General features: G+C 33.1%; 4 protein-coding genes across 6 annotated transcripts; 3 read left to right on the top strand and 1 right to left on the bottom strand.

The window, feature by feature from the left end:
• Positions 1-305: 305 nt before the first annotated feature.
• LOC119640925 (glycerol-3-phosphate acyltransferase 4) lies at positions 306-4,160 on the bottom strand. Of its 2 annotated transcripts, none has more exons than XM_038039279.1 (6): positions 3,633-4,160; positions 3,363-3,569; positions 2,074-2,316; positions 1,751-1,984; positions 932-1,188; positions 306-866 (listed from the first exon to the last, which is right to left on the bottom strand). In XM_038039279.1, exons 1-6 carry the CDS (start codon positions 3,768-3,770, stop codon positions 569-571), a joined length of 1,377 nt encoding a protein of 458 aa, XP_037895207.1. In that variant the 5' UTR covers positions 3,771-4,160; the 3' UTR covers positions 306-568. The 2 variants fall into 2 exon arrangements, with proteins under 2 accessions (XP_037895207.1, XP_037895208.1); XM_038039280.1 differs by having other exon boundaries at positions 696-880; positions 3,633-4,158.
• Positions 4,161-5,422: 1,262 nt separating this feature from the next.
• On the top strand, positions 5,423-7,122 carry LOC119640935 (eukaryotic translation initiation factor 5A). Of its 2 annotated transcripts, none has more exons than XM_038039301.1 (4): positions 5,423-5,520; positions 6,200-6,447; positions 6,521-6,722; positions 6,804-7,122. In XM_038039301.1, the coding sequence occupies exons 2-4, from the start codon at positions 6,239-6,241 to the stop codon at positions 6,873-6,875; spliced, it is 483 nt and encodes a 160-aa protein (XP_037895229.1). In that variant the 5' UTR covers positions 5,423-5,520; positions 6,200-6,238; the 3' UTR covers positions 6,876-7,122. The 2 variants fall into 2 exon arrangements, with proteins under 2 accessions (XP_037895229.1, XP_037895230.1); XM_038039302.1 differs by lacking the exon at positions 5,423-5,520 and adding an exon at positions 5,727-5,926.
• A 1,945-nt stretch (positions 7,123-9,067) lies between these two features.
• LOC119640922 lies at positions 9,068-11,055 on the top strand. Its single transcript, XM_038039276.1, has one exon. It carries the CDS (start codon positions 9,155-9,157, stop codon positions 11,039-11,041), a length of 1,887 nt encoding a protein of 628 aa, XP_037895204.1. The 5' UTR covers positions 9,068-9,154; the 3' UTR covers positions 11,042-11,055.
• A 3,575-nt stretch (positions 11,056-14,630) lies between these two features.
• LOC119640996 (protein immune deficiency-like) lies at positions 14,631-16,702 on the top strand. The gene is made up of 6 exons (XM_038039417.1): positions 14,631-14,654; positions 14,722-14,795; positions 14,867-14,889; positions 15,751-15,817; positions 15,883-16,235; positions 16,320-16,702. Exons 1-6 carry the CDS (start codon positions 14,631-14,633, stop codon positions 16,700-16,702), a joined length of 924 nt encoding a protein of 307 aa, XP_037895345.1.
• The last annotated feature ends 1,167 nt before the right edge of the window (positions 16,703-17,869 follow it).

Genomic DNA, 17,869 nt, shown 5'->3' with positions numbered 1-17,869 from the left:
CGAGACTGTTATTTCCATTATGTTCCCCAGTGAAAAAATTAGTTGTTATCTTAGCGAACCTATGATTCATTCGTATAAATGGATGCTAATTCTTTAAAACTTTTAATTTTGGAGTTTATTTCTTGGGCTAAGTTAATACTAATCATATTTTCCAGTAATTAGCTAAAATAAATCAGGGATTTCGAATTTCTTGCCATTTAAGCTTATATATATATATTATGTATAGTTGCGCCATTTGCAAAATGAATATTTGTACCTTCAGTTCTCAGGTATAAAAAAAAAATTTTCAAAATAATTTTGTTTAGAACATTTAAAATGCTATAATAAAAAAATGTGTAATTATTTGATTAGATTAGTTAATTAATTCTCACTAATTTCTATATAATTTGTAAGTCTAAATTTTATATTATAAAACCGAAAACTTACTCCCATTAATTGGCTACGTTTATATGGATCTAAAAAATGTTAGCAAATATTCTCGTTTTGTTTAAAAATTGTTTTTACTTAATTAATTAAGTTGAAAATGTGATAAAATAAATTACATAATGAAATTATCAGCATGCTTTAATTAGTCTGCTTTAAGGCGTTTTATGAACTCTACTTGTTGCATTTCTTTCCACTCCTTTTTAGGCTTCATTCGTTTCAGTTGCCCATCCCAGACTAAATCCACAAGTCCGCCTTGCTTGGCAATGACACCTTTTACTCGATTCGCGAAATCAATAGCAGACTCTTCTTTTTGACGATACATCGGCGGTAAATACCAAACATCACAGACAATTGCCCAAGATGTCATCATCATATATAAATACTGAAGCATAGAATATCTGGAACTATTCCAGAAAGCATCACCGAAACGTGGGTCATATCTAAAAATAAATATCTAATTGTTATATTATAAAGCCTTGAATTATTATATCGATTAAAATATTACTTAATAGCTACAGGATAGATAACACCACCAACTTCAAAACTGCCTTTTTTAAATTGCATAACGGATGTGTTATTTATACATGTACCCTCCGGAAATATAAGAATAGGAGGATTGTTGGGATTCGATACGTGCTGTTTTAATCGCTCCGCAACTGCATGTCGATCTTTGGCTTCAGCTCGTTCAAACCAAATATGAGGAGAAGCTCTCGCCAATGCTCTTTGTAAAATACCCAAAAACCCTCCATGCCTTTGACCAATCTAAGTAAGAAGAGCACAACTCGTTTCATATCAATTCACATTAAACAGTAATTAATAGTATAGACATTGTATTTGTAATATTCGACTGCGGCTTCAAAACAAAAGAAATAACTTGGTTTGCAAGGAGCTAACGCAAAGGAAGTTATAATATACACATATAGAGAGAGAAGTATAGACAGTTCGTAAAACACAAAGCACAATATTAGTTCAATATGACAGGAAAATACTCTGCATCTGACACAAGTTAAATACAGACGATTACCTTTAAATACTTCTCGCGGACATCTAATTCAATAGCATCTTAAAGATGTAAATAAATTGAAACCAGCAAAAAAATTTGTGGAAACCCCCCTACATTTGCTTAATGAGATCAGCTTCAAATTGGCTGAATATATACAGGCATAGTCAGAAAGAATATTAGGTAAACTGAAATTATAAATTCACTACAGGTTAAAATTCTCAACAACAATTTTTTGGCTTCGCCTTCAACCATGATCGTAAGTTTGGACTACTTGATGCCTTTTAATGTATTGCAATTAAAATTCTTCTCCTGCCTACTTACCAAAGAATATGTTGTATCGCACATTAATACCAATGCGTCAATAGGGCTTGTATGATTGGCGACACAAATGCCGGTGTTGGGGCGATTCTCCTCATTATGATAATTAATTACCGCCGAAATGGCACTCGATAAGACTGAGAAACAATGTTTGAGAATATCGTTCACTAACTGACGTTTACTTTCCCCTTCAGGCATATAACCTACAATCGCTGTGCAAATTGTTAACCATATTACCTAATAGAAGTCAAATACAAAAGGTTAATAAAATGTGTTAACATATGAAAAGCCAATCGTTTAAGTGTTAAATTCATTAAGCTACTTACGCCTACGAAGCAAACGAATACTCGTAAGGGCATTAAAATTGAATAACGAACAGTAAATCCTATCACCCAAATTAACGTTATCTTCCAATTAATAAATTCATAACGACGATTTGTGCGTGCAAGCAAATTCCAACTTCTCAATTGTTCAGCTTCGAAGCGGGATGTGACTTCATCTTCGATTATAGCCTCTACACCTGCTTTGATATAATCCAGGCACTCTTCGAAATTAAAGCTAATTTTTTCCTGAGATAAAAAAGATAAACAAAATAAAAAATAAAATGAAACATGATAAATCTAATGGAATATATAAAAACATTTTATTTAACATTATTTATTTTTTAATTTCCTCTTAAAGCGAGCTTGCTGCAGATCAGACGTGTCTTCAAACTTGATTCAAGAAAGCAACAATTAAGAATACAGAAATTTTCAATAATAGCAAATCGGACTCTGATCGGAGCTAATTTTTTTGGTACATTTTATGAAAGCTCTTCTCGAAAGTTATGTTAAAAGTAATTATATTTTTATCACGTGAATATGTTTTTATGTACTTTGGTATTCGAAGAGATGAAAGCACTTCGCAACTTTGCAGAAAAGAGAATACCGTAGCAAAGATTGATGAGTTAGATGTCAATATTGCTGCAAAGGTTTCCATATGCAAGAAACTTCACGTTTTCGACAGCTAGTATGCAGTGAAATTAATGCTTCAGTTAATTTTGGTTAGTATTCAAAAATCGAAGAAAATCTTCGTGATCTCAATATTAAGAAATCAATCAACCAATGTGTCGTGAAGGTTTAAATATATTCGATTTAATGACGAATTCCTTTTCCAAAAAACAAACGGCAAAAGTCACGCACATAAATAAGCATGCGGCCATTGAATATATAACACTTGTTGAATTTAATTAACAATGCTATTGAAATTTTGCAAGCACTACTATATGTGCAATATGTTTATATTTAAAAAGTAACTTAAAACAACCTCATACAATAATACTTATGTCGTCATTTTCTTACTTCATCAACTATGACCCACTACTAAAATCCATTTGGTTTCTTAACAGACTCCACAAGCCTCTTTTTCATGGTTCTTTGTCAATAATGCGTACAATCTCTGTTAAAATTAATCAGACAAACGGACAAGCCCTGTTAAAAATAATCAGCCACATGGACAATCTCTGTTACAAATATTTTGGCTTATTCTTATTTAAAAAAAAAATACTGGATGTTGAGAATGGAGAGAAAAGTCTTGCTCTTAATTCTTTTTTAACCTGTGTTGCAATTTAACTTACATCTTTAATGGTAGCTGTAAATTTCTCCTTATCCAAGGTATTTTCAGTTAACGTTGGTAAAAGTACGTTATCTCTATTAATCAAAGTATTCCCATTTACAGCTACTAATTTTTCTGATTTGTTTGCATCTTCCGTAAGTTGATGAGACTTACTACGGCTCCGCGAATTTATATTTAAATTCAGTTTACCTTCACTTACACGTCCATACTGTAAATATTTAAAAGAATGTAATAAACACCTTTAATTGAAACATTGCACTCTGGTACAAACCTCAAACACTCTAAGTAACAAATTGACATATGCTCGCCGCGCTTTTATAGACTTATTGATGGCTGATAAAGTGATTAAAAACACGATAAATAAACTGAATGTTACGGTTACGGTGTCAATAATCGATAAAAAAAACATTTTTACCGATAGATTATTTTCGAAATCAAAATGTAATATATATATATATATATATGTGCATATATATAAATATCTTTATATAATTTAGCGTCTTTCACTTTGCAAATCAAATGGAAATATTTTGAATGAGTGCAAACACTACATCACCAAACGTCGTTAGCTCCAAATATACATATTCCTTCTTGGAATACGCCACGAACATTTGAGGAAAACAATATTGCCATGAAAATGAAATATCTTTACTTTAGATATATGATTACCTAAAACTAGTAGTATAAAGAAATTCTGTTCTTTTGCCTTGGTTAACTTTACATTGAGTGCGCAAGGTTTTAAATGCTAGCAAAAGAAAAATTTAATATAAGCTTAATCATAGGCGAAAAAAAACTTTTATGAATTTTATATCGGTAAGGAATGAAAATATATTAATTTTGGTAATGACTGCACATCAGTAATTCACAGTGGAGAAATACGTCTTTATGTGTGTATATGTTCAAAAGTTTGTCTGTTCTTTAAGAACGACATACAAAAAAAGAGAAAAAATTCTTAAAGATATATAAACGAGATGAGACTTTTCAATTCAATTCTCATTTGAGACAATAACAATTCATAACGATATAAGATTAAAGAAATGAACCGAAATGAAACAGCTTTTCAAATATTTTCACTGTCGAGCTTCACTAAAGTAAAATAAATGCTTTGCGTTTCCTAAAAAAAATGGAATGTTTTGTTAGCGTAACATGATATAAAAATATAAGAAATGAAACAAAACCACAATAAAGAAATCAGTGAAAATAATCTAACATCTTGGTTTTGTGAACATAAAATAAGGTTTCGTTTTTTGTATATATTGATAAGTGTCAACACGAAGTTTTGAGGATTTCATCCATCAACAAACTCAAAATTCAATCTCATTAACGGACTTAAACCCTTAAAGAGATCTAGAATATAAATATTATTCTTTCTTGTGCTTTTCTTTTTTTTTATACATATATGAAACATACTTTTCACACCTTTCAGTTGTATTCATAAATTTTTATTATTATGAAATACCTCTATATTCGTCGATAAATAGGTATGAATTAGTTCGCAACATTCTTGGTCACAAAATTGATGCATATTGCGAAAACTAGTTGCTTCTAAAATACTAAATATCTTAGGAGTTTTATAGTTTTTAATAAAATATTTGTTTTGGTTATTGTTTCCGTGTTACTAGAAATAACTAAATATTATAAACTAATAAGAATGAATTTATTGAATAATTAAAATTATTAGTAAAAATAATAAAAAGTTTCTTTTGATGGGAGAGAGACATTTAAAAGCCAGCCATCCTTTCATTCAAGTAGCAACTGTTACTTTAAAAATAAAAGCGCGTGGACAAATAGAATTCGCTAACCACGTTTATTAAAAAAATGCAGATTTTAAAAGGTATCGGAAACGATATAATATAGCCCCTGTAATGATTATAAAAATTGGTATTTCGAATTCCCATAAGCGAAATGTCAACAAAAAAGAAAAAAAAAATTGATTTTGTCTTTGTTCGGAATATTATGTGTATGCTGCTTGATAAGACAATTTTTTGCTTCAATTTGTCTAATTTTTAGGGATTTAAGGAGAAAATGGCATGTGTTCTGCAAAAACGTGACAAGCCTGGGCAAACATGTGCTTGAGTAAAGTGCTTGTTCTTTCATGTTTAAGCGGATATAAATTTGTTTCGCCTCTTTTTGGTTACGACAAAACCTTAAAATCACATGTGAGTATATCTAAGATTTTTTTTCTGTAAAAAAATTGTGAACGTTTGTGAAACTTTTATTAGAAAAGTTTTGTTAAAATTCATCAAAAAATCGGAATGAAAAAGTGTAACAAATCAATACACAAAAAATAAAATTAGTAATATAACAACAGTTCCTACACAGTCCGACAAATATTTTTTTTAGAAATATGATTCAGTTGAATGTGTAGATGATTGTGCCGCTTCCAGAAGGAGTATTTAGCGCACGACGCATCTTTTATTACAAAAACGCATACTACGGAGATCTTTTTAATAACAATGCATTAAAAAACATTGTTTTAAAACTTAACAGATAAAAGAAATTTTTTGAAATAATTGTATACACAAATTAATATAAATATTTTTGTGCCGAAGAAGACAAGAAAAGGTTATATGTTGATTTCAGTCTATGCATATGTGTTGTACATATATGCATATGTATGTGCATATACATTTTTGTATATGTGTATAGATTTTGCATTGCACCATTTGCTTGCGAGAGGTGTACGTTTGTGTAAATGCCGTCATTAAAAAAAAAAATTGGTATTTAACAAAGGGGCGCGGCATTTTTAAAGACATTCTGAACAGTTTTGATTTTAAAGAAAATTATTTTCTAAAGTTAAATCTTAATATGGACATGTTTTTTTCTTGTTTGTTTTAGATATTCTTCACCAGGGTCTAGACTTGAATTTTAATCAAAATGGCTGAAATGGACGACCATCACTTCGAAACTGGAGATTCTGGTGCTTCTCAAACTTATCCAATGCAATGTTCCGCATTGCGTAAAAATGGTTTTGTTATGCTCAAAGGTAGACCCTGTAAGATTGTTGAAATGTCTACTTCCAAAACTGGAAAGCACGGCCACGCTAAGGTCCATTTGGTAGGCATCGATATTTTTACAAATAAGAAGTAAGTGCACATCGTTCAGGAAGAGTGCTTTACGTTAGAAATTTTTAAAAGCAAAATTAATTACAAATCCTAGATATGAAGATATTTGCCCATCTACTCACAACATGGATGTTCCACATGTTAAGAGGGAAGACTATCAGTTGACCGACATCAGTGATGACGGTTTTTTGACTTTAATGTCAGACAATGGTGAAATTAGGGAGGATCTTAAATTACCTGAGGGTGAATTGGGCAATTCTTTAAGAGCCGATTTCGATAATGGCAAAGACCTTTTGGTGAGAATTTGTTCTTTTCTTCGTTGTTGTATGAGATTGAAAGAACAGAACATTTTGTATTGTTTTCTTTAAATCTTTTAGTGTACAGTACTCAAGTCTTGTGGTGAGGAATGCGTTATTGCTACTAAGACTAATACCGCTCTTGACAAGTAGAGCTTCACGTAATTCGGAAACCATCATATATAACTAAATAACATCAATAAGGACTTTGTCTAATTGCTGCAAATTTTCTTTGCATTTAGGCGTTGAAGTATATTTTTACAATAGTCTATTTTATAACTTTAATGTCTTAGAGTTTTACTTTCCACTAATAATATAATAAGGTCCTTGTTCACTTAATTTTACCGGAAAATATACTTCGAAAAAAAACTGAATAAAAGCAGAAATTTGAACAACCACACAAGAGAGAAGAGTTACGAAAAAAAGATGTCAAGTAACAAAAACAAAATTTTTGCCAATAAAATTTTATACTTTAATAAATATAAAATGAAAAACAAAAAATGTGAACCTCAACATCATTTATCTTATTATTTTGAATTTTCGTCTGCCATATTAAACTTTTATTTTTAATACTTTTTTTCTCATCTATTATAGACAATGGCAGCTTTAAAAAAAAACTATAAATTAAGGCTTAAATACTTTAATCAGAATTTATGTCTTAAAAGCAAGTTAATCTCAATTTTAAAGAAAAAGTTGTAATCTACTTGTACATTAAATGAGAAATATACTCTTACAAATCAAATTCCATTTTCATTACCCTCTTTAAGTATGTGTTTATGTTAAGTCTGAGCAAATTACATAGGTGATATTCTAAATACTCGAAATTCCTGTGATTTTTGAGCATTTTTTTGGTTGGTTTTAGGACTCTACCAGTGAGATATGCTAAACTCGATTATCAAGAATATCGTGTCATGCTCGAAAACGGTTTGCACAGTAAAAGAAGAACCATATGTTGAGAATAGAGAGAGGACAGAGTTGTTTTCAATAAAGGCAACAATCGTGAACAAAATAAACATTAAAAGGATGTAATAGTAGTGATAAAGTGGAGAAAGTTTTAAATGTCTTTCTAGTTATAAACTGAAATTTTATGAGGGCAGCTTACCAAAGGAAATAAGTAAGTGAATGTGTACAAACAATAAAAAGAAATTGTATTAGATTTTTCGGATGATATTTGGTGCTTCTCAAATATGCGTTCAAATTTTTTCTTAGTTTAGCTGACATTAGAAAAGAAAAAATGTGGGAAGCATGTGTTCATCTCTTGTATGTCGAGCTTTTGTCCTTTCCATTCCAGAAACGGGTTCTTAGTCGACCTTTGCAGTCTCTGCGTCTGTCCGCCATGATCAAAATTTACAATTCGCTTTGCGCTGACGTCTAGCTCTCGATATTTTTAACATTCTCCATCTCAGAGAATCACTATCATAATGACACCTTATTAATATTACATAAGATCTATTTAATTACCTTTTACTCTCTGGTTTCAAATATGAAGATTCAAGATTACCGTAAACTATCTTTCGATTTCGAAAAATTAGGGCAAATAATTAACAAAGTGAATCTATTTACCTTTACTTTCTCTTCATAAAGCGGGTATATTAATTGAAATGGGTGATCGGCTCAGATAATTGATTTACAGACTTGATTAAAAATTTTAATACGACTCGAGTGCATGTATTAGACTGATATATATTTTCATATTCATAAATTTTGATGAGATTTTACTTCTTGGAATTTCGGCAATGCGATCGCAGATATAATGTAAGAAAACCTAACTTTCAAATAAACGCGAGTTTTATAAAAAGAAATGTTATATCGGTTAGGCTCAACTGAATACGGAAGCTCCTTCTTTATTTTTACAGACGAATATAAATAAATATTTCGTTAACAAGATTTTACAGATTTCTGATATGAAATTATTTTCAACAGGCATTATTGTCTTTGACGTATACGACGATGGGATGAAGAGTAGTTAGGAAGTACGTATCATAATGCAATGTATTGTTTGTCCTTATCATACGAAAGAGGTTGCTTTTAATTATCCTTTTCACTATTTCATCATATTGTCACAATTAGTGAATCAAATTTGTAGCCTAAAGAGAAATTATGGGTCACAGGTTGTTAGCGCTACAGGTTGTGTGGTGTTGTTTAAGAAAATTGAAAAATGCTTTTAACCTTTGTAATTCTTATGTCTCGGCACCAGTTTTAAAATCGAAATAGAACTTTTACAGTACGTAGAGTAACCAAAAGTCAGAATGACTCCGAATATTACGATGTCAAAATGTAGAGTTGGCAAGTCCAACGAATTCACTAACTAACCGTTTATCAGTACAAGATATAATAAGTAAATATGAATACTTAAACGAAAACGAAAGTGTTCGTAATGTTTTTCTAAATTGGATTTATTGGTATATTGAAAGTAAAAAACAATTTTTAGAATGAGTTTTGCCGTCGATGACGAAGTTCTCGCTAATATTAAAATTCAAGAAGATTCCGATAATGAAGTTTTTGGAGCAGTGTTCGCAGAGGAAGAGAAATTAAAAGACGACTTTCTTGATCCAATTGAATTGCAGAGGAAATGCGAAAACTATTGCGAAGATCCGCTTCAACATGAGGGGAAAATCGACGTAATCGATTTTCCTTGGCAATATGAAGAGAGTGATTTTTTAAGATCCCATATATTAAATGGAGAAGACGTAGAAAACTATGAGGTGAAGAAGGAATTTTCTAAGGGAAAACCGAGAAAACCTAATAAAATTCTATGGAGTAAGGAGCCTGGGAATACCGTTTTAAACGATTTGCCAGATTATCAACCTTCTGGAAAAGGCCCAGCTAAGAATGTTTTCAGCCCTGTAGAAGCTTGGCATCTGCTTATGGATTTACCTATATTGACACAAATTGTTAAAGCAACAAACGAGTTTATAAAATCGCTCAGAAGCAAAGAACTTCACCACAAAACGACAGATGTGATCGAACTTCGATCATGGTTAGGCCTTAATTATTTATGCGGTGTTTTACATAACAATGAAAACGCCCGACCCATGGAGGAATTATGGACACTAGAACTAGGAAATGCTATATTTCGAGCGTCCATGCATTATAAACGTTTTGTCTTTCTTGCTGAATCTATACGCATTTCGGATACATACCCGGATGGTAGCAAACTTACGTCTGTTATCGACGAGATAGGAACTGTGTGGGAAAAATTTATTATTAATTGTCGCTCGTACTATACTGCAAGCAACATTTGTATGCTGGACGATTTTGTAATGGATTCATCTGCTGATTTTTTCAATTCATTTGAACATGCTTCGCCTTCAGAAGATGAAAAAAATTGCGTTCGATTTGTTACCTTATGCGATGCGAAGACATTGTACATAAGTAATGCTTTAATAACCAGAGGAAATAAATATTTGGACGAAGAAGTCTATCAAATATCGAGTGATATTAAAAACACCAGACGCTGTCTATGTCTTAACGATCGTTACACTAACAGCAATATGATGATCAATATGGGCAAGTTACAACAAACACAACTTCAAGTGGTTGGATCTTTATCGAGAACTGAAGGGGTGCCAACGCATCTCGTTAAATCGATGGCGACTCCTCAGGTGTGGTATTCGAAAAATGATTTGATGTTAATATCTGGATGCGAAACAGAAATCAGCCAAGCAGGTTTGCTATTAGCCAGCGGCCTTTCAACGCGTGTTAGCGCAATAAAATTGTATAAAATTGCAAGATCAAGCAATAGACGTGCACATAATCAAATGAACATTTATAATACAGCGTACGGGAATCCGGCAATAGCCCAACTAGGGTGGCCAAGAAAATTTTTATATTTCTTACTGAATATGGCTGCTTTTAATGCTTGGATATTGATGCGGTTATCGGAAAAGGGCGATTCTCGTATGGAACAACGCGATTTTCAACGCCAATTAGGTCTGTTTTTGACGCAGCAACAATTAAAACAACGTTTGCATTCAAACCAAAAATTATCGGTATCATTAAAGTTGCAGATAACAGAAGTTTTGGGAGAAGATGTGGAAGCCGTTTTAAGTGGCATTACCAAAAAGAGAACTTTGCATTTGCCTGCTATCCCAGCTGATAAGGCTTTAATTCCGGAAGGTGTCGTTCTGCAAGCGCGAGAAAACGAGAGTCGTCGTCGCTGTAGAGGATGCCGTTCAAGAAATGGTACAAAAATAAGAACGCGCTGCCAGCAATGTCTGATACCCTACTGTATGCGTCACTTAATTTCACGTTGTGACAAATGTTCAGGTGTGAATTTGAAATCAGACGTACCAGGAATTCAAAATAAAATTACGTAAATATCAAAAACGAATTTATACGCCTTTGATCTTTGAGGAAATTTCCAAATCAATAGTTGGTATAAAGCTGAAGGTAGTACTATGATCTTCTAAAATTCTTTTGCGGGAGCTTCTGTCTTTGATATTATATATATATATACATAGATCATGTTTCGTTTCGGACATTTGAAACGGAAGAACCAACTTTTACAGTTAATTTTATTTTGATATTTAGAATTTTTTTATTTATTCTGAATATATTGGAATAGAATGTATTTCGATGAAAAGAAAAAACGCTCTGACAATTCAATTACACATATCATCTACACAATACTACAATTAATATAAATATGTTAGTCAGACTACGGACTTTCTTTCAGCACTGCAGTAAAGGTAGATATACAGGAAACATAACAATGTCATACAATATAAGAAATGAAGGCAAGATCCAAAGATAATTATAGATTATAAAAAGACGTTGTGGCTATTTTAAATCTACTCGAATATGGGGTCCATAACTCTACAACGCGAGCAAAGAATAGCCTTGTGTAATGATCGAATTAGATTCATCCTCCGTTCATATCTCGCAAGGTGAATTATCTCATGTAAATGGTGTTAGCGTCCACATAAACTTGTAAAGAAAAACCTAATTTATGATATCCAATGTTATTCTGCTGAATACTTGGAATTTCCTCAGCACTTGCTAGATTTGTTGAAAAATCATGCCACTACACTAGGTCCTACTATGCGCAATTGCTTTGTTAAATCTTTGATATTAATGAAAGCTCCCAATTCTATACACCACATAGCTGATTGGCGTTAACATTTAAGTTGTTAGTTGGGCACTCAACCATTTACATATATTATAAGCGACTCTGTGCCTTGCCTTTCAAATTTAGCGAGGGCGTTGTTTAAAAATTATGACGGTTTAATTCTAAGCTAACTTGTAAAATAAAAGAAATTAAGAAATTTTATAATCGCGAATTTTATCTATTGCGCTGTTCATGTATTTTTGAGAATAAGCGTATACAATTATCAAGAATTTTGCATGTATTGTGCCGCTTTGAGAATAAACGCACATTCATTCTCATTTGTTTTGCATGTATTGTGCCGCTTTGAGAATAAACGTATATTCGTTCTCAATCATTCAACAGGTCTTTATAAAAAAGCCTCATCGATGCGAGATTAATGTGTATATTCGTACTCAATAATTTCCGTATACAAATTCTATATAATTGAGAAAATACAAATTCCATACAAAAGAGTTTTTGATTCGAACAATCACTTGAGTACACACGGGATAAATGAAAAAAACGATAACAAATGAAAAAAAAGTCTCAACACTCTCTCAAAGTCTCAAGTCTCTCATTTGGTCCGTTAGATAACACAGTTGAATGGCATTACCATTTAACCATTTAACAGAGCTGCCATTTTTTGACTATTTTTTCTTATTTATTACAAGCGACAATGACATACAGGGTGCAACACCCGTGCTGCAAAAAATTGCAGGTATGATTATTTCTTTATATTAAATGACTGCTAATCATAAGATAATCTTTTCTATTACTTTAATAAGATATATTGTTTTATTAATTTCAACTAATGTAATATTTATCTACTCAATTTTATTAAAAAAATCTAAATTGATCGAGAAAATATATCACCTTTTGAGTGTGGTTTTGATCCTAAATCTGCTTCTCGAATTTCTTTCTCCTTACTTTTTTTTTTAATTACAATTATTTTTTTAATTATTGATGTAAAAATTGCTTTAATTTTACCTATTATTATTATTATTATTACAATAACATCAAATTTGTTTTATTGAACTATTTCCTCAGGGAGACCACGGATTTACACGATGGCGACGGAGCGCAGAGGACGTGCGACTTGATCGTCAACATTACCAAGTTGACGAAATTCTTCAAAAGATGATCTGTAAGATACCAGAAATTATTTGGACGCAAATTTAATCGCGGACCAGCTATCTATGGACGCCCGTCTAACAATTACCAATTTTACTGAACTTATGGGTAAGCTGGCAGAGGCTTGCCCTTGCATAATCATAGCGTCATAAAGCAAGGGTAAGCCAGCACTTGGTAAAAAGATTTTTCCAAAACCTAGCCCAATGCGTCATCAAAAGGAGGACTAGGTTGTCAGTGGAAATAACGAAGCTGACGGAAAGATTGAAGGTGTCAAAATGGAGAAGTGGCTTCAGGACCGACGACGATTACTTCCTCATCAATAACATGGACTACAGATTTTACGCCGTTCGGCCTCGATGGGAAGATATTCGGTGATCGGATTCTAAACCAAGTCCACAAGCATCAAGAAAACTACCTGCGGCTGCTCACAGGGTACGTGATCGTGCGATACATCCGTGAGCAGCTGCATTTTCTAGCGTGTAGGAAGGATCTCATCCAAACAAAAGAAGATGCCTGCTAAAAGATAAGCAGTCGAGTTGTAGCCAAGAATCTCAAAGACAACTTGATCCCCACCTCCAAACATCTGAAACCGGCGTTTCCAATGTGAATTTCAATAGCAATAATGTCGTTTCTCAATAGTTTGGAGGGTTTTGCTTTAAACCAAAATGAAGAAAATAAAAAAATTGATGAGTTAGTGATGATTTACATCTCTATCTCTAGTTTTGTTGATAATTGTACATTATTAATTTAATAAATTTAAACTTAAAAAAAGACAAATAGGAAACCTATATTCGGCGGTGACGAATTTCCCATACCCACTATCCGAGTTGTTTTATTTGATATCAATATCACTGCTATTATTAAGAAAAAATCAAACCGGTAAGGGTATTCGCATGCGCACAAGACATTATTTACAGCCAGAAAAGTTGGCGGGAGAAATTTTTCTGTAAGATGGCGCCAGGCAGGAGAAAGAGGACAAGACCGGTAGAAGATGTGATGAAGCTAGGCATCCGCCTAATGAAACGGCAATTAGAATTTTGGAGAGGCGAATCACGGACTGTTGGCGATTATGATCTCATTAAAAAGCTGGATTATAAGACACCAGCCCAGGCCGAAGATGAGTTCCCGTCTTGCGATTTGAATGGGGTGCCGTACAAAGTAGCTGCCAGACGGCTAACCGCAAACGAGGCGGAACACTTCAGGCTGCTCACAGGCTATGGAATAGCCCAATACATCCGTGAGCAGCTAAGCTGCCAAGCATGCCCAAGCGACTTAACGCTGAGGAAGGAAGAAACATGCTCCGAAGTTGATGGCATGCTAGTCGCCAATATACAGGAACACGACGAAATCCTGGCTAATGAGGATCTGGAAGCCGAATTTCCGAGGCTTGATGTGCTCAATGTTTTCTTGGGGCATCTATTTGGAAATTATGAAGTTCCATATGGTTGAACGCAACATCGGCAAGCGCACCCAGGCGACAATTCTAAAGCAGCTTGACTTCTTCAAGAAAAAAGGCTTCTGCCCCAATGGAAGAAGTCACCGGACTAACCTCCTAGGATTCATCATACATTTGCTGCTGATTGACAAAAACTGGATCCAAAAAAGAATTAAAAATGTATCATCATTTTGAAGTCATGCTCGTCCGCTCGCAAAGTCAAATCCAGCTATCCGGTCGCCGCCTCATATAAATGAAGATTCGCTACATGCTAAAGGTAAGTTTGCATTTATCGTTACTTATTATTATATATAATTTATTCATTTCTTTTTATTTTATTTTAGATCAAAGAGCATGCTTCCTTCTGCACCTCCACTCATCGCGTTTCAGCAGTATGCGATACTTTCATAGGCCAATGGTAAGTTTGTGATCATCTTTGTATATAAAATTTATTAATCACAATATTTCTTTTTCTTTTGCATATGTCAGCACAGTAATTTTTACTTCTTTATGTATATGTATTTATTAGCGGGGCTTTTTATTTACTACGTATTATCATATATTATTTTATATTACTAAGTATCATTATTATTATTATTATTATTATATCATATTAATGTTTGTTAATGCAATGCACGATGCATATATTAAATTACTATAATTGTAAAATTGCATTTATGTATATAATGGTGTAGGCCTACTGGGGAGCCAGCCATTTAAAACAATTGGCAACGTGCCTATCACGGTACCCCAAGGGTGGTGCGGAAAACCGTAAAAATCTGGCTCTGCACATTCTTGTACTTGTGGCAGAAGCTTTCGTTTTTCCATTGCAATTGGTACAATGTTTTATATATACGATGTTGTATTTAATTTCATCAAAACATTTCAAAAAATTTGTACTTAAATAATAACTTTTTCAGTTTGAAAAACCAGGCCGTCATTTGGATGTTTGTTATATACCTGACGTATTGAGCTCATAACATTTACGCAGCAACTCGGAAATGCTCTGATAATATATATTTGAATGTTGGCTAGCTAAAAAAACAAAATAATATTAAGTAAGAAAAAATATATTTCCTATGAAGTACTTACAAGCAATTAAAAAAATAATTTCAAATGTGATATAGGGAACAACTTCAATTTTTTATACACAATGTGTTTTATAAAAATGGTCTTTGTCGCAGGAGGTTTATCAACGTATTTCGAAATTTGCGGCCTTGAACTGGCAAGGACGAACAAGTTTAAATCACATTAAAAATTGCTTTTGTTATTGGTAAGTGTTCAAAGAAAATCAGCGAAAGTCTTACCACTTGAAGTGCAGAGTTTCACGTCTTGAAATGTAAGCTCATTTAAAATACTGTTTATCAATTAAGGTCTTGTTTCTGTTGTAGACATTTTGACCAAGGGATCGGGCGTAGAAACTCCCACCAGCGAACCAGGGTATGTAAATGAAAATGTTCATATATCAAATCAAAACGTAAATAATAAGAATATTTATATTTTAGGTTTTGTGCCACTGACATGTGGGATGATTGGGAAGAGGATAATGGTGATTATTGCTCATACGGCTATCAACGTCGCCTTAGTGATCCTAGCGCTAATTTAAATAATTTTTCACGATACGCTTGGCCCACAAAAAGCGGTGGTGATGCGATTGGTTCGGCGGTTGTCAAAGCACGCTCCGAAAACGAGGGCTTAGATTCGCTAGCTAATGAAGTCTCCGAAATAGAAGCAGGCGATTTGAGAGACGCCGCTCCGGTTGAAGAGATTAATCGCAAAGATGACGAACAATGCCTTGATAATAATAATGCAACAGATTCGACCACCGATCTAACACACTCAGACACACGATTACTTGGTAAATCAATTTAAAGTTTTCGTTACAGCATTTATATATGCATATGCGTGTACACACATATTTATGTGGTTAATAATTTTATAGAAATACAAAATAATTTGGAATCCAGAATTAATAATATGAACGTACAAAATTCTCAACAGCATGTTGTAATGGAATTTTCAAATGTTAACAAATTACATATTGGTTCGGTTTACAATGTACATAATGAAAATAACGCCAATAATAAAAGAAAGAATGTACCTGCAGATCATATTTACGATTGGAATCGAAAAACTACCACTATTGTAGCGATGATGCAGTCTCAAGAAGAACCCAGTCATCGAATAATTGATACGATAGCAACACGTTTAGTAGAGGGATGGAAGATGGTTATGCGAGAATTGGGTTTTTCTGACGGGCAAATTTCCCAAGCAATTATAGATCATCACATTCATGGCAATATAAAAGAGGTGTGTATCAAATAAATTATTCACGTCGAAGACAAAAATATACATTTTCGTCCAACTGTGCAATTATTCGATAGCCGTTAATAGTGCAATCGCTCCCGAGCCACATCAGGTCGCGGTGTCTACCATGTCCATTTTAGAATATACCCCTTCTTAAGTACATAATATATCTTCATTTGAGGAATGTCCAAAATAGTTTTAAGCATTCTGTCTTGTTAATCTTACGATAAATAAGCTTTAAATATGAAAAAGGTGGAAAAAGAGAATTTAATCACTTATAACTTTGAGTGGGCCTGGCCGATTTCTTCCATTTTTTCACCAAAGCGTAGAGCGCTTCTTAAAGTAAATTTCCGGCTTCTAACTTTAATAAATTTCGAGCGACGAGCATAAATCCACAAATTTTTGTTAAGACAAACACATTTGCGTTTAGTTTATGCTAAACTGCGGGCTTCTTCTCTGACAAATATGCCCCATTTTCAATATTAACCTGCGCGCAAAAACTTCCAATGTTTCTACCAAATTTGAAGTCGATGTCTTCATTATTGCAGTGACACATAGACGGGCAGACATGGCTAAATCAATTCAGAATTTTTCGCTGATCAAGAATATATACACTTCATAGGATCTCTGAAGCATCCTTTTGGTTGTGACAGACATTGTGAAAATAACACAAAATGAGTATACCCCATCTTATAGTGGTGGGTATAAAAAAGATTTATCGGAAAATCGGGACCCCTATATCTGTGAACGAAAACTAATATATCCTATCATATCAACGCTTGTTGAAGACGTACTTGGTGTATCTTATTATTATTTACGACAACTAGCTTTCTCTTCTTTCTTTTCTTTAGAAAAACAACCTAATTTACAATATATAAATATATAAATATGCATAAATACGACGCGAGCGGCGCAACTAAACATTTAATTAATTTTACCTTAACGAAGATTGGAGAGAACATGTCCCAAATCCTTTATAACCTTTTGATCATCGAATCTTGTTAGACTGACAATTATGAAGCTACGGGCGTTTTACTCTAATAAACAGACACACATTTATTTCGTAAAAGCGTTTTACAGTAATAGAGCAACTTTTTGTTTATCACAATTTACAACAAACAAGTTCGGGTATTTAAAATTTGTACTGGAATTTTTTAAGTGATTTTCGATGTGTAGTACCCGTAC

Source organism: Glossina fuscipes, unplaced genomic scaffold (genome assembly GCF_014805625.2).
Source record: "Glossina fuscipes isolate IAEA_lab_2018 unplaced genomic scaffold, Yale_Gfus_2 133, whole genome shotgun sequence".
NCBI classification, from domain to species: Eukaryota; Metazoa; Arthropoda; class Insecta; order Diptera; family Glossinidae; genus Glossina; species Glossina fuscipes.
This window is presented reverse-complemented; position numbering and strand designations above follow the sequence as displayed.

Bases quoted from the DNA above. Each gene is read 5' to 3' on its own strand.
- LOC119640935 (XM_038039301.1), top strand. From the start codon at position 6,239: ATGGCTGAAATGGACGACCATCACTTCGAAACTGGAGATTCTGGTGCT. The intron at 6,448-6,520 runs GTAAGTGCACAT...TACAAATCCTAG, and splicing joins GATATTTTTACAAATAAGAA to ATATGAAGATATTTGCCCAT. The intron at 6,723-6,803 runs GTGAGAATTTGT...TAAATCTTTTAG, and splicing joins ATAATGGCAAAGACCTTTTG to TGTACAGTACTCAAGTCTTG.
- LOC119640996 (XM_038039417.1), top strand. From the start codon at position 14,631: ATGAAGATTCGCTACATGCTAAAG. The intron at 14,890-15,750 runs GTATATGTATTT...TTATCAATTAAG, and splicing joins AGTAATTTTTACTTCTTTAT to GTCTTGTTTCTGTTGTAGAC. The intron at 15,818-15,882 runs GTATGTAAATGA...TTTATATTTTAG, and splicing joins ACTCCCACCAGCGAACCAGG to GTTTTGTGCCACTGACATGT.
- LOC119640925 (XM_038039279.1), bottom strand. From the start codon at position 3,770: ATGTTTTTTTTATCGATTATTGACACCGTAACCGTAACATTCAGTTTA. The intron at 3,570-3,632 runs GTTTGTACCAGA...AAATATTTACAG, and splicing joins TGTTACTTAGAGTGTTTGAG to TATGGACGTGTAAGTGAAGG. The intron at 1,189-1,750 runs GTAAGTAGGCAG...CTTCTTACTTAG, and splicing joins GCGATACAACATATTCTTTG to ATTGGTCAAAGGCATGGAGG.
- LOC119640922 (XM_038039276.1), top strand. From the start codon at position 9,155: ATGAGTTTTGCCGTCGATGACGAAGTTCTCGCTAATATTAAAATTCAA.